A 16490-nucleotide genomic window follows, 5' to 3' on the forward strand; every position below is an offset into this window, starting at 1 on the left:
GAAACTCTTCAATCTTATGTGACTTATGTCTTGTAAGGCACAATAAAAACATAAACATTTACATGATAACTTCCCCTTTTCCTCTCCTTCTGCACTGTCTCCAGCACAGCTGGGCTAATCCCATTTCCAGTGCTCTGAATCCTGACCTTCTTAAACAACCCCATACCAGGATGTTAAAACACTCTAATCTATAAATAATGTATTCCTCTCATCCAGCAATGGATTACTGTTCCATAAAACTCACTGGAACAGACCACATAGTCTCCAGTTTAACAAAATAATACTGAGAAATACAAATCAGCAGAGAGCTGCCCTCCTTCTTGTTAAATTCTTTCAAAGATTTGACACCAAGATGTCTTTTGCGTTTGATTTTGCTCTCTTAAAAAAGTGTTATGGAGCTGTTATTCACTTCTGGTGATCTCCTTCTCCCCCCACCCCACCAAAGACTCTTTATTTCTTTGCACTGGCAGAGACCAGCACAGGCTAGCTGGCCAGTGCCAAAGCTAGGGGCAGTGCGAAAGGGTTCTGCTGCTGTAGTCACCGAGTCCAACTGTCAGCCCACCCCCACCATGCCCACTGACCACATCCCTCAGTGCCACATCCACACGGCTCTTGAACACCTCCAGGGACGGTGACTCCACCACCTCCCTGGGCAGCCTGTGCCACTGCCTCACCACTCTTTCTGAGAAGAAATTCTTCCCAATATCCAACCTAATTTGTATCCAATCTGAATTTTTCCTAATATCCAACCTAATGCGTAGCTTCATTGAAAATCAGCTGTGTCTGCTCAGAAGACCGATATCTAGCTGGCTCTAGATACCTCTGTACTCCCACGGGCTGCAGCGGTGTAGAAGCAATGCCTGCCCTATGCCGAAGCCAGCAGGAACCCCATCACTGATTTCCTGGAGCAAAAGCATAAAGCTAAAGCAAATGCTTGAATGATGCAAATCTGTGGCTTGGCAGATTTAATCCCAACATACATTCTGGAAAAACAAAGTGGTTCTGCCTCAAAACGAGTTGGAGCCCTCTTGCAAGCAGACGGGCATCCTTTCAAGAGTGAGTTCCTCAAGGAGGTGCGAGCAGGCACGCCACACTTCTGCTCTTGGTCCCTTAGCGCCATTTGCCACGATTAACACAGCAATTTGCCACACATTTCTTATAGTGCATAGATCACTTCTGCCTCTGAACGGATTGGGGAAAAACAGCCAGCCCACCGACACCCACAGACCTGCTCCTTTGGCTCCAGAACACCAATCACAAGCGAACACTTCAGTCACCCCTGGAATACCAAAACGCTGTCAGAGGAATTAATAGCTGCCTTGACAATGGGTTTCTGGCATATTAAATGAAACAATTAAAGCTCTAATATTTAAAATAGCTACAGCGTGACTTTGTTCTGCCAAAAACAGATGCGGTACACTTTGCCTCCGCACAGGAAAATTCCTCAGTGCCGATAAGCTGTGAATCAGGCCTGAACCCCGCTCCTTCCGTCAGGAAGCACCCAGCATCCCGGCAGCAGTGGGTCAGGGTCGTGGTGCAGAGCCACGCAGCCAGCCCCAGGGCCGGGCCGGTTCTGAACACTGAGTCTTAGTCACTGTAACTGCATGGCCAGGGTGCTCACATTTCCTGTCACCAACACAAGAATTAAGCAATTTAGATTTAAAGATAGTGACTGGTATATGGAACAACTTCGTAAGCAATCAGAGTAGTAACCAGAAAAAGTGAGCAACTCAATGCAGGACAGCCTCATGCAGCCTGCTTCTGCAGAACCACCAGGTCTCAGCCGAGTGCAAGACCCCTTGGACTCCCCTTCTCACCTGATTTAGGGGTGCTGCAGCATCTCCCTTCAGAACATTTCAGCTTTCAGTGCCTCACAGAACTCAATTCAAGTTGAAACCTTTCACAGGGCTCATTTTAAACAATTAAAGAGCATGGCAACCTGTAATTACCAAAAATACAGCCAGACAGCTGGAGAAGGGAAGCATCTTGAGCAAGAAACAAGATACTACATTTTCTCTCTGAGGGAGTTTAGCTACTAAATACCTGGCTCCCATTCAATCATTTTGAGTTCTAGCTGCCTGCAACAAAAGCGCGGTGTGTCCGTACCTGCAAGCAGCGCAAGCCCCGTAAAACCAAACAGTGCCTGACGATCCCATTAAACACGACTTAGAAAAAGAAACACCTCTGTCCGCGCTGGGAAAAGACACAAGCTGAGAGAGGAAAGCCTCACGGAGGTTCCCGGACACGCTGCATTTCAGAAGCACAACAACGCGACAGCCCACGGACGCATTTCACAGCCCGAGCTAAACTGCTGTCCCCACCCCAGCCCCCTGCAGAAGTTTGTGCTGTTGTAAAGCAGCTTACCGTTCATCATCAATAGCACAAACATTTTTGCCTGCTGTATTTCTCAAGCGCTGGCTGCCAATAACAGAAAGGAGGAAGCGTCAGCTTTTCATTCCCCTTCTGCTTCAGAGTGGGTGTAACTCACGAAGTTTCATGCGAAGATGAGATGGGCCCATTGGGTGTGTTTGAAGGCTTGGGCTCTTGCCATCCCTCCCTCCCTCCCTCTCCTGGTAATCCTCCCCGCCACGCTCCCCAGGCGCTGGCTGGTGGGAACTGCTGCCACTCAGCCGTTGGCTCCCAAAATCCCAGCTCCTGAGGACACCCCTCCAGGGTGGCTTTAACTCACCGGCGTGACACAGAGCAAGGGCAGCCCATAATTACAACACCCAGCCCGCCGACAGAGGCAACTCACACCTGTGACCACAGCGCATGGTCCCCTTTGTCACTTTGCTACACTGAGCCCTGCCCAGGGTTTGCATGCATTTTCAGAGGACGATTCACCAGCAAGATGCAAAATAAAAACTTCTGACCTATTCTGCACCTCTCATCGTTGTCCTCAACTCTCTTATGTCCTGCAAGATCTCTCCTCAGGTATTTCTCTGGGAATACATGCATACCAAACTGTCCCACGTTTAGCTGCCCACTGGTGCAAAAGCGCTTGCACGATTAGGAACTGAAGAGATTTTTAAACTGCACATGAATCAGGTATTTCTGAGTTCACTGCTTCCACATAGCTGTTTCTGAATTCCAATTTGATCAGCACAGTCCCCAAAAGCAGGATTTTCTATGGTTGCTACCAACAAGAAACACAAATACAAACCCTGAACAGTTGTGTTTATCCACCAGCTTCCCCTATTTTGACTCTGCACCCAATTATAAGGAAGAAGAAAAACAGGTATCAAACTATTCTTGGAATGAAGCAGACAACACAGCAAATACTTTATACAAACAGAAATCACCAAATTAAGGAACAAATTAACATTTACAGCTCAGTGTGGTACTTCAAAAATACAAAGCACTAACCGTATTCTTGAAGTCCTGGCCTCTGCAACCCAGAAGTAACGGCAAACTGGGTAAAGGACAAAATTATTACAAAAAAGAAGAGGAAATGACAAAAGATAGGTGCAAGACCCCAGCTCTTCCACGGTTTTGTGCAACTGCAACGAACACAGTGCTGTGGGGCTCCCTGTGCTCGGGTGCTATGGATGCTGAAGGACAGGATGGGAGGAGAAGAGACTTTCCCGGAACAGCCAAGCCGAGGCAGCTGGACAAGTGATGTGATTCGGCACAATCATTCTTATACACCCCGTTATCGGAAATAGGCATGCATGCAAGCTGAGTTTACTTGCAGAACAGTCAGTTTTAGTCCACTTCAAACAGCAGGTTTTGTTTAACTTCACATCTAAGTCCTGGCAGTGTCAGATCTTTCCGATATATCTGCCCACGCTCAGAAACCACCAGGTCCCCCCGTGGCTGCAGGCACTCCTGCCGAGCAGGGCAGTCCTCCATCACAACAGCAGAAAGGGCTGAGGGAGGGATGGGACTGAACACATGCTTGGAAAAGAAAGTAATGGAAAGACCAATCCCCAGCCTTACAGCTAATTTGAGCACAGAATGAATAAAGCCAAACATCTGTGGGCCAGCCAGGAGAAAGAAACCACAGGCAGACCAGGGGAGCAGGCTGACTCTTCCTGAAGTGTTCAGGGAGGGCAACAGCAAATCCCGAGCAGGCTAGCGAGCAGGTTTGGCAAGTTGGGAGTGATTCAGATGACTGGGCTGCTCCCACCTGCTCCAGGTTCAGCGGGACACAGCAAGACACTCACCGTCTTCAATGCATTTGAATGGCCCGAAAGGCAAAACCACGTTTGTGAGCTCCCATGCCTGTGATCTGCACTTAGTCACCAGCACCAAAATGGCTTCTCTGTTACATGGAAACTGGTGTGTACATATACACACGCATGCATACACATAAGCTCCATGAGATACAAAGCAATTACTCTCAAGTCCCAAAGAAGAAGCATATATGCTTACGATGTGAGATTGAAAGTGATTGTCTGAAGTGTTTTTCAGCTTAGACGGACCAAACGAGGCACACCCTTTTGCTGCAAGCCTTAAATGGATTTGCATTTTGCCACAACACTTTATGACACCTTCTCCTGCTGGCTCCCAGTTATCTAGAGCAAGTCTTCGGCCGGCCCAGGGTCCCCCCAAAACACTGGCTAGATGAGTCTGCCTTCCCCCAAAGGAGCTGCCTTCAGGCAAACAAGGCAACAGTCATTCAGCCTGGCCACTGATGAATTTTAAATTGGTGCAGGAGGACCAAAAGCAGTAATTTCACCTCCCCATCGTGACCCAGTGCAAAAGAGATGACCCTTCTACAAAATCAGGCTGAGTAGCATGGCCCACAGTGGCCCCAGAGATTTCCAGAGAGAAGCAACAGGCACAGGTAGGACGGGGAGCAGCCAGCTGGCAACACCCCGCCGCAGCCTGTTGGTTCAGGCCCGCCAGCCCCAGGAGAACAGGCGTTTCCAGGCCCAGCCATGCTGTCAACCCCGCTAAGCCATTTCAATACACGCCTTTTGATGTGGGCTTTCTCCCAGACGCACACGCAAGCTTGTATAAACCGTGGTGCTCCCCTGCGATTAGCAAAGACCTACCAAAACCTGTTTGGAGGCAACCAAGCATATTTTGGGCTGGAAACAGGCACACGAGCTGCCAAGCTGGGCGACCAGAGGGGCCATCATCTCCGGCAGAGTGAGAGGGAAGAAGTGGTCACCAGCTCACCAGCTAAGCCCCGCAGGCCTCTGGCTAGAAGATGACACGCGGTTGGCGTGAGAGGTACCTATACTTTTTCTCCTTTTCTTAGCCAAATGAAGACAGTACAGATGGGAAAAGCCCATTTCATTCCATCATCACAAAAAAAAAAAAATCCCGACAACTCTGCAAGGAGTCTCCAGGCCCTCCCTGAGTCCCCTTCCGCTAAGGAGAAAGGTATCTCCAGCGTAGCAAGGCCCACACCAGCTGGGGACATCACTGCAGCACAGCACTTCCTCAGCTGTGGAAGGAGAGGAGACACGTTCCCAGCAGACGCAAGTCCGAACTCTGAGTAAAGGTATCTTCATCAGCCCTAATTAACATCCTTGGCTTCTCACACCCGGGCACACCTGCTAATTAGCACACATGAGTTAATATCATTTTAACAATGGATTATCACTTTGGGCAGAGAAATGGTTGGGAGTAGCTTCAGTACAGTGACTCACAGAGCACAGCAGTAAGTTAAGATATGAGGAGCATCAGGGCTACGCAGACAGTATCTCTGTAACTACGGGTTACCTTACAAAGCCAAGGTGCTTCAAAAATTCATGATTGTATCAGCTGTATTTTCCACTGATGCAAACAGATGGCCTTGGAGAAGCGTCCTGTCTACAGAAGGGCTCTGTCTCCATCCTGCAGGCAACTGGAGCCTTGAAGGCTTTTTCTCAAGTCCTTGATGGCAATGGTGGAGTTTCTAATGAGAAAAACCACAGAGGACAGCATCGTGGTCCTATTACCTGCTTTTGTTAACCCTCTGGTCAAGCACATTCAGGACACAACCCAGGGCCAAGCAGGCAATTATCATCTGCCAAGAATGACAACAGGCTGGACATGCACACTGAGATGCTGATGTCCAGCTCCAGTTTTGGTGGTGCAGCCACAGACCAAGCTGGTGGTGTAAGCAAGTCACCCCGACACACTTGACTGTGATATTACATTCCTTTTTCACAAAACACTGTAAACTACAGCCCTATAAACACAGCCTGGGCTTCAGAGTTCAAGATGCTTCTTACATATCCTTGTGGATAATGGACACTTGTGGCCAAACTGTGCACTGGGGCTCCAGTAACACCTGTCCTGGAAGTAACACCCACGCTGGTACCCATGCAGCCTCACACATCCAGGAGGAGCTATGACCAAGACTACTACTAAAGCAAAAGGCTGTCATTGTCTAGGTGAGGACATGGTTTGGTTTGAGCCACATTTTATTCAATGATGAATTGAGACGGAAAGTCAACACAGGCTTCATTAATTGTTTTTTAAAGACTCAGCTTTGGAACGGGATCTCTGTGATGCAGAATCTCACAAGAAGGCACTGATGGAAAAGCATGCATTACCATCAGAATCACTTTTACCTCCTCAAACTGATACTTAAAGTTGCCTGTCTTTACTTCATCAAAAAAACCTGCAAACCAACCCTTGCTGATTAAAGGATTTTAACACCATGAAAATTTACACTATATTGAATGCACCCATACTCCCCTTTATCAGAACGAGTTTCTCAGCCTCATGTTTCTATTTGGGATTAGGAACAGAATAGTGAAAGACAAGTATTGTTCAGCCACAAATAGTTCCCTTTCAGCCTCTACAAAAGTAAGCTAATGAAGTACAGGTTTTTTTTCCTTTGGAGAGGTCAGCATATATATCAACTCATGGGAAAATTGATCCCAGTTGTTACACGGCAAGGGTAGCTGAAAGGTTTCTAATGAGCTACAGGGAGGAGATGGTGGCAATCAGCCAGCACACTTGCCTGCGAAACCACCACCAACAGCAACAGGCACGCACTGCTACCTCTGGAGCAATGAAAACTTAGAACTGAAGATTTGTATTTCATTGTGCCACTTGCTGCTTACAGTTCTCACACTGACTATGCAGAGTGTACTTGGGGAAATCACCCACCAGCACTCAGCACAAGTCACCCCACGTGTAAAGGTAGGTGCAGTCTTTACTGGAGTAATCCAGATGTGCACAAGTAAAGCACACACTGCTATGTACATAATCATATCATAGAGTAGTTTGGGTTGGAAAGGACTTAAAAGATCATCAAGTTCCAACTCCCCAGCATGGGCAGGGCTGCCCCCCACCAGCTCAGGCTGCCCAGGGCCCCATCCAACCTGGCCTTGAGCGCCTCCAGGGATGGAGCACCACAGCTTCTCTGGGCAGCCTGTGCCAGCACCTCACTGCCCTCTGAGGAAAGAGCTTCCTCCTAATATCTAACCTAAATCTCCCCTCTTTTAGTTTAAAGCCATTCCCCCTTGTCCTGTCAGTCTCAGACTGTAAAAAGTTGTTCCCCCTCCTGCTTATAAATTCCCTTCAAGTATACAGGATTCCTGTCTATCAAAGAGGCCTGCTTCTAGTCATCTAGGCTCAAGAAAACATAGTTGCGAGGCTGTCCTGGATTCACAGAGAAGTGACTGCACACACCTACCCAAGGGTGCTGCAAGCTTCTGCAGCCCCCCAGCACCGGGCGGGCTCACAGGGCACATGATACTCCCAGCAGGGCTCTCTCAGGGCTGGCTGCAGCCTGCTTGGTCCACAACTGTCATGTGGCGCAACAGCATTGCAAGAGCTTAACGCAATGGGACTGCTTCCTTCAAAGACTGGGATCAAGGAAGCACATTTTATTCGAGAAGTATAATCCGAACACCTCCTCTTGTTTCTTTGAAAGAAGCTACACAGTAGCTGCTGTCATCTTCTTGCTACATTCTGACATGCTTCTACCACATCACTGCCTATGGTTTCACCTTTGTTGGAAAAAATCAGTTCAAAATGAGTGACAAGCTGTACACTGGTGATGATGCTGCCAGGTGACGGATATCGTAGGTTTATATTAGTTGTCAACATTTTTCAACACTAAAAATAGGACTCGCAAGCTTTTGGATTCACCACGCTGAAGTATTAAGCATACAGGACATTCACATCTTCAAACGGGCCCTAAGCCGCCCAAAGCCAGGTAAAGCCAGCAATGTGTGACATACAGCAAAGGTCTCTGAGCTCTATTTATTTTCAGAAGAAAAAATCAGCACACTGCCATATGAAATTTCATAACAGCACTGGCCAAAGTGAAGACTAGATGTTACTCATAATGTGAAGTAAAGCAATGCAATATGGGATGCAAACACAAACGAGAGAAGACAGAAAGACAAGCTTACAGGAGAAGAGAGAAGAAAGAAGCATCTTGGAATCCCAAATTATGGTCCAGACTCCACTGAAAACGATGGCAGAGATGTCCCCAGTTCAGCAATTTTCAGCCCAAGGTCTCTGGACACTTTCCTGAGGCCCACAAGGGGGATGGCTTGGCACTCCGAGGATGTACAACTTTCTCCATCCCAAAACACTTACTGGTTTTCACCTAAGCTCCCAGGAGGTGAACATAAGCAAGGTGGGAGGGATGGGAAGGCCCAAGAGAAGCACGCAGGTTGCTGAAGGCTGACATTTCTATACAACTGATGACTTCTCCCCCAGCAGGGACCTGCTGATGGAAATAGGCATTGCAGCAAGTCATCCAGCAGGAAGGTTTGTGGTCATTCGAGCAGATGTCCACCTTATTTTGCCTGGTGTAAGTTCCCAAGTGACTGTGCTTCAGTGCACTAGCCTTGCTGTATGGCGCATGCCATATGCCTGCGTTTGAACTGCACAGAGAGAAAGCCCAGCGTCACAAGGCATCACTGGCTGCGCATCTCCATGCCCTGGTAAGATGGAAGGAGTGGGGCTCCACCTGCCCTGCGTACAACACAACTTCTGCACTGAATGCAACTGCTGAAAAGCCCTAATCCCTATAATGTCATTTTTATGGGTAAGATGGCATAGAAGGGGAAAAAAAGAGACCATTTACAAACCAAATCCTGTTATTCATTCCAGCTTGCTTATTCTTATCTGAGTCACCAAGATGACAGGCAGAGTTGTCCCTGTATTAGGCCAATATTTATAGCAGAAAGAAAATGAAGCATCATAAGGAATAACTAATTAGATGTTAACATAACACTGTGTAGAACTGAAGTAGCATCCCACTGTGCTTTATAAATAATTAGCAAATTAACTTTCATAATACCCCTGTGAGGCAAGTATTATCCCCATTCTCTACACGGCCAAGCAGAGAGCAAGTGGTTTGCTCACAGCCACAGTCCTTGAGCAGAGGCAGAGTTACAGATGATGCCCTGGTACTGTCATTAACACCAGCCCAGTATAAAGCCCAACAGTACCAAAATAAATTAATGAATTAAAATGTCACAGCTGGCTTAAACCTACCAAAATCCATGTTGCTGCCTAATGGCAGCCTCTGCCCCACCTTTAGCACTGGCTCACCATGCACACAAGCCCCTGTCATGTGTTGGGAGAAGGGGGGCAGGAACTGGGGGGGAAAAACCACACCACCCGCAACAGATCCAAAGTAAACAACTGTGAGCAGCTTCCCCTTTTCTAGATCCCCTTTCCAGGCATAACCAGGAGGCAAACTGGGTATGAAACTAAAAACAGTGACTGCAAACTTCCACAAACAAAACCGGCATGATGGGAACCACCCTCCCAACGTTACCTTTTTTTTACATGACCATTTATTCAATAAAATCATCATCTTTGGTGATTTTAAATACTTTAAGAAGGAGACTACAACAGCAGCAGTGATGCCTTTTGCACTCTCCTTTTTGTCACCCCTACCTCCAGCCTTCACTGCATGGGAGTGACAGGCACACCCAAAGCCAAGTCACCTCCTCAACAACCGCTCACTGTCAGGCAGTGGGAACTGGAAAACCATGGAAGGGAAGCATCTGACATACAGGATGGATGGCAGAGCAAACAGTCCCAGAGGTGCCCACAGGCACATTGCTTCTCTGAACTCTCCACAACAGTACTCTGAAATTAAGGATGCTCTTCCACAGCTGCCCACACCACCCAAAGCAGGCAACAAAGCCAGCTCAGAAAGCTCCCACCGCTGCCCCATGGCCCCAGCTTTGCCAGCTGTTGCAGACCAAATGATCAGATAGATGCAGGCTAAAGGCATTGCTTCTCATTGTGTAGTCCCCCCCATGAAGTACTCCAAGACCCTCACAGAAAGAAACAGTACAGAAATGTAAATGGGTGCTATTACTTTCTGTCAGATGCATGTTAAGAAAGTAGGCAGACCTGCATCTATTTTAGACACAATGCATAAAAATAAAAGATGCTAGTTGACTGCATGTGTTCTCATTTTTACAAAACAAGCTCTATTTCTTTTTTTTTTTCTCCCTCCTATCTTAACAGCCAGATGGTAAACAAACTCCTCTCAATGTCACTGTAAAGAAAAGAAACCCCTGTCTGGTGTCAACCTTACCGTATCTGAGCTCTACACAGTAATCACAGAGTTTAGTTAGTCCCTCTCTCCTGGGAAGCCCAATCCAGACAGTCTTTACATATAGCCTGTCCGAAGCTCTCCAGTGTGAGCAGAAGACCTTACCATCAGACTCTGCTTAGAGGGTTAGCACCACTGACTTCTGCATGGTGACTCAAAGTTATAAACATCACAACTGGACTTGCCATCCCCCAAACATCTCTGAGATTTAATATCTGCCAGTTTTATGTCTTAGTGTCTTCCCTTTTTCTGCCTTTCCTGTTAACTTGTTCAAGCTACTTTAGAGGTCTTTTTCCCCCTTCAACCTCCTGTCAACCTCCTGCCAAACCTCCTATCAAGTCATTTAATTGAAAGACAATTTATCAGGCAGTATGTGCTATTTTTATACTTCTCCTTTTTATACTCACCTTGTTCACTGCAATGACACAGTATCTCATATATTACTGTCTATTTGTTTGCCTGCCCTGCGCTCCTCAAAATGAGCAAACCAATAGCTTCGAGGCATAGCTTTGTCACTGTCTACAATTGCTGTCAAGAGCGGCACCCATTCTAATAGTGCCCATGCTATGCTCAGGTACAGCGCTACAGTGGTCATCAATTGAATCACTAGTAGTTTTGTCTGAATATATGCAGATCTTCACCATGAAGATGCTTGAGGTGAGAAATGAAGCTGGACCATGACGCCCAGAGAGGTTGTGTAAGCTCCATCCGCAGAGGTTCAAGATCTACCTGGAGAAAGCCCTGGGCAGCCTGCTCTGATCTCAGAGCTGGTCCTGCTTTGGGCAGAGGGATGGACTGGATATCTCCACACGTCCCTTCCCACATGAGTGACTCTTGTGACTCATCAATCCCAGGCTCAGGGGCACACTCTCAAATAATTATGAACCAACTGCTCAGGAATGAGTCTAGCAGAGGGGTAAAAACTCCATATGAAGAGATCAGCCTTTCTTAAGTGCTGGTCTACCCAACCACACTGCCTTGAAATTTACTCACAGCTTGTGGAAAGGTTTGATCCAGACAAACCACGCCAATGACAGTGATGGATGGATCCTGCCTCCTTACAGAGGCCAATCTTGCCTTCCAACCCAGCTCCAGGGCCAGCCACAGCACCCCAAGCTACTTCAGTCCAGCTGAGATGAGGGCACACAAGTCTCTGCTTGGGCTTACCCATGAGAGCCATTTCACCTGAGAGACACTGACTTCCAACAGAGGTTATAGCATTACCCAGTGGCACTGGGATGAGAGCACAACTGTCTGCCATGTACACCCCTATCTATACCCTCATTCCCACCCCACAGCAGAACAAATTTGGAGGACTTCCATACATAGCATGGAGGCCAAGAGCAAAGCATGTCAGAGGCATGCTGAGATAGGATAGTATTTAGAAACACCACTGACACATTTTACTTTGAAAAGCTTCAAAATTACAGGAAATTGTTCAGACTCCCCCTGTTAAGAAAACAAGAAACTGAGAAGCATGACCAGGAAACACTGTTTAAATGTTGGCTCTTTCTAGTGGTTAGCAGGCAAGGGAAGGAGGTGAAGAAAAAGAGCAGGAGAAACGCATGGAATGTCTTCTCTTAAGTGCAGTCTGAAGTCTTTGACTTTTTCTTGATACCAGTAAATCTACAAGAAAATAAAGTCTCTCCAAATCTGGTTCGAAGCTACTAGCTGGAAGAAGGTCACAGCTTGTTACAAAGCAGGCAAAGTACATGGTCTGCAATATTCACACAGGCTCTGCTCCTCTCCCAGGTAATCACAAACCAGTGACAACACTCATTGGCAATGCATACATAGGTACACACACATGATGTTACACACTCACCTTTGGAAGACCTTAATGGAGCAGACCTGAGCCTGCAGCTACCCCACTGCTGCTCGACCTCTACTTTTTTACTTGCACAAATGTATGTTTTTAAATGCTCAGGGATGATTAATATCCTTTGAGTGATCTCTAAGACTAAGAGTTCATACACAGATTAACTGCTTAAGCAAGCTCAAGGGCAGAGACCAGCTCTCTTACGATGGCAAAAACCTTATTCTCTGACAATCATAATCATTTCAGAACTGCTGATTAATTTTCCTCATCTGAACTTCTTTTTTTTCCCCTTTTAAAGTCCTGCCTGTTCCTTTTATTTGAGGCTTTTCAGTATTTGTCTCTTACTTGAACATTAGAGACTGGCTTGTGATTAAACACAACATTTGGAAGCCTGACTGCAGTACTTTGGAAGCCTGACTGCAGTACTGCCTGCTCTAAGTCACAGAATCATAGTATATACCAAGTTGGAAGGGACTCATAAGGATCATCGACTCCTGGCTCCACACAGGATCTCCTCATTTTATAAAAATCATAAAAAAACATAGGAATTGCATGATAAGCTATACTACCTTTCATTCCTAGTCATTTTTTATCCACTGCTGACTGGTTATCTACCATCTCCAACAGGAGTTTGGCATCTGGATTATTTTGATTATTTTTCCTTGGCATTTATCTGTATCTTTTTATTTCTAAATGTCTTCTAAAAACGCAGTTCAATTAAAAAAAAATAGAGAGAGATTAAATGATATCTTAAAATGAATGCTTAGAGGAGTTTGTAATCCTGCCATACATTCATCATATACAATTCTTCATATCCTGGGCCGCCATGGCTAACCACGAGCAGTACTTCAGCTGCCTGACAAGGGTCTTCTGTCTCAAAAACCCTCCATGTATCAACTCTAAGAAGCTCTGGGAGATGTCAGTGTTTTAGGACAGATGCTTCTCTGCAAATGCCTGTGTGACCCAAGTTATTTCTCCTCCCATTCTATTCCTATTTCCCCTCCCATAAAAATGGAATTAATATACAGTAGAATAGTTGCATGGTATGAATAGTAGTGAGTATGCATTAAACTGGCAATAAATGGGGTCATGGCAGGAAGAACATAGAAATACGTTGCAGAGCAATACAATAGTTTGATTTAATCAGTTGCATTATTTGCTCAAAAACAGTAATCAGATATTGGAAGCTTAAGCATGCCAAGAATGCTGCACTTGAAGAAATCACTTCTATAACTTGGGCCAGTTTCCCCCACTGTAGCTACAATTAGCAGATAAGGGAATTCCTCAGACTTAAATGATCACGTTCCACATTTTGGAACTCGGCAAAAGCCAGCTGAGCTATCTGGAGGCCAGACGAGGTCAGGCCAGCACAGAGGGTGTGATCATCCATCTCCTCACCCACGTTCGGGACACAGGACAGGCCTCACAGCATACCCGTCAGCCGCACAAAAGGGGAGCCTCCTCTATCAGCCATGAAGGAACACCCTGGAGAAAGCCTGGCAAAAGCAGAATCAAAACCATGAAAGGCCAAATGCAGCCTTCCCATTAGGTGATCCCACAGTGTGAGTGACCCAGAGCCACCCCAGGAAATGAAGGCCAGCAAGATCTTCATTGCACTTTCATTAAAGGCAGTGTCTCCAGACTGGGCTTTGAGTCAAAATCAACATATTCAGGTGCTAATATGACTGAAGCTGTAATTTCATGTTATCTGAACCAACCCTTCCCCACAAAAAGGGAAAGGATGTGCATGCCCTTCCTACTCCTCCCTTCCCATATACCCTCTATCAGCCCTGCAGCATCCTCCCTCACCAACGTCAGAGCCAGCTCCAGGACTACTCCAGGCAGCCCTGCTGGTGAACATGGCAAGACACACACATCATTCTGTTTTAATTTTGCCAGGGGGCTGCAGAGGAGGGAGACCTTCCCCTCCAGCCAGAGGCAAACTCCTCATTGATTGCCCTCGAGTTTCATGTGAAGCCAAAGCCTCTGGAAGCAATGCTGGCCATCGTGGCCCTGATTAAAAGGACAGCTCTGTCTGGGAACCATGCCTCCACCATGCTGCAGCAAAGCACACCAGGGAAACAGAGCAAACCTACAGCATGAACTACATATGGTTTATATACTGGATCAGCACCTTGGTCTGACTGTCATACATGGTATCCCCCAACCCACATGCACACACACAAAAGAAGAAATTAACTTTTGGGTTTGCCATGAGTCACAAAATAGTTCAGCACCTTGCAGAGCAGCAATCCTTTTCACATTAGTTGTTACTTGATATGATGGAATAGGAAAGAAAGAAAAAGAATGAAATTTTTCACATTTTTCTCTGTGGTTCTTTTTTTTTTTTTAGATGCATTGTCTGTCTATACCCCAATAAATGTCTGTGCATCTCTTCATAACATAAATGTCAGCCTTGCTGTGGACTGGAGCCTTAGGATTACCGCACTGGCAGAATTAACATATTCCTCATAAAAAAATATAACATTTCATAACATTTCATTATCCACTGTAAACTGCATGTGCTTTCACTCCAGGGAAACTAGAAATATCACCCAGACTGCCTGTCTCGCCATGTATCCACGCACTGGGGCATTCTGTTTGATGATAGATCAGTCTTCCAGTTTCATTCTTCTTTCTCTACAATGCAGAAATTTTAAAAATCCTTTTTTTTTTTTTCCCCTGTTCTGTTTTTGTCTTTATAAACATGCCACGCTATAAAACCTCTCACTTGAAAAAGCTTGGAACCCTGGAACAAACAGAACAGGGCATGTTTGTCAGGCTGAAAATACCTCAGAAGCAACCTATGGTGCTCTCTGCCATAAGGGGAGAAGGTGATACAGAGGTAACAAAACCACAGGCAGAAGAGGCAAGGTTCCAACTCATTTATACACAAGCTAGGGTCCACGGTCAATAATGAGGCACTTCAGAATTGAATCTGTTCCCTTCTGTGGTTTAAACTCACTGTATTTTTCCTTCCCACTAGTAGGCTGGGCTGGCTGTAAATTCAAAGATTTGCATAAGCCACAGATTTTTGTCTGTCTCTTTGAAAGGTCAAAAATTAGAGGCAGTACAAACAAACACACATGACAAATAGGCCAGCTGGCAGCAATTTGGAGTGACCACATGGAGGAAGTGTGGAGGAGAATAAGGGCAGGATAGGAGCCTTTAAATGCTTGGGTCTTACATATATTGGAAGTTACAGGCAGCCTCAGGGGAATGTTATTATTTTTCTTAACCAGCTTTGTATCTTTGCAAAGATTAGTGACCGGCTACCCAGATTTAGTGCTGTCACATTTCTATATAAACATTTCTGAATATACATTCTTTGATAAAAGATGCAGCTGCTGACACGATTTGTCACGTAAACATTTCACTGTACATCGTATTTCATATTACAGAGAAGTTTTCACATTTTTATTTCTAAGAGACCACTCACTCTCTTCTGCAGACTGTGAAGCACTAGGACAGAGAAAGGAACAGACACATAAGCAGAGCAAGAGGGGGGTGAGCAGCAGCTGCAAACGGATACACAGGAAAGTTTATTTACAAAAAAATAAAAACAACAAACCACCGTGGTTGTTACTCACATCAGGGTGTTACAACAGTAAGCAGGAAGGCTGGGAAACATTTGTTGTCCTCTGTAGCTCCTGGAATGGAAAAGAAAGATTAACAGGTCAGCTTCAAACACCCGGCCAGACGCACAGCTGGTGTTAATCTGCATGACCCTCATTACCTGCAACAGACCTCTGCCAAATTCTAGCAGCCAAAGAGCCAGCTAGATTTTTATTACTAACATCACCTCAACCTATTAACGTAGGGGGGAAAATAATTCAAATCCAAATTGCTTCTCGCTATTTGTTGCTCTTTATACTTTGCCAGAGCCACGAAACCCAATTAAGTCGGTTCCACTTCTGTTTCCAGTCAGCTCACTCCAGGCACTCACGGCTGCGGGATCTGGGGTTGCAAGTCCTGCAGGGAACGTTCCCTTGTTTAAAAGCAGCTCTTTCCACTGAACTCAGGTTTAATTAATTGTAGCATTTCTATTGATCTGGAGTTTTATAAAAAGCTTGGCTCTAGATGGCATGTTGTCAGTAACATTAAATTAGGGGGCCAAATGTGGTTTAGACTGGCTCTCAAAAAGCAATAAACAGAAAGCACCGACTTAGGTATAAAGCGGTAAATAAA

The 16490-nt window shown here is 45.9% G+C and overlaps 1 protein-coding gene across 10 annotated transcripts in view; it reads right to left on the bottom strand.

The window, feature by feature from the left end:
* The window catches only part of TIAM1 (T-cell lymphoma invasion and metastasis 1), a 146394-nt gene that overhangs the window by 113450 nt on the left and 16454 nt on the right, over positions 1-16490 (bottom strand). For 3 of the 10 annotated variants that reach the window (XM_021404132.1, XM_021404143.1, XM_021404124.1), the window contains exon 2: positions 15893-15952. Coding sequence is in view for 1 of the 10 variants with exons in the window: in XM_021404113.1 (XP_021259788.1) it covers positions 2365-2389 (25 nt within the window). In the remaining 9 variants the exon portion in view is untranslated. Of the gene's footprint in view, positions 1-2364; positions 2528-3366; positions 3388-4166; positions 4281-15892; positions 15953-16490 lie in introns of those variants that run through there. The other 7 variants (XM_021404113.1, XM_021404169.1, XM_021404149.1 and 4 more) reach the window with 5 other exon arrangements.

This window comes from Numida meleagris, chromosome 1 (genome assembly GCF_002078875.1).
Source record: "Numida meleagris isolate 19003 breed g44 Domestic line chromosome 1, NumMel1.0, whole genome shotgun sequence".
NCBI lineage: Eukaryota > Metazoa > Chordata > Aves > Galliformes > Numididae > Numida > Numida meleagris.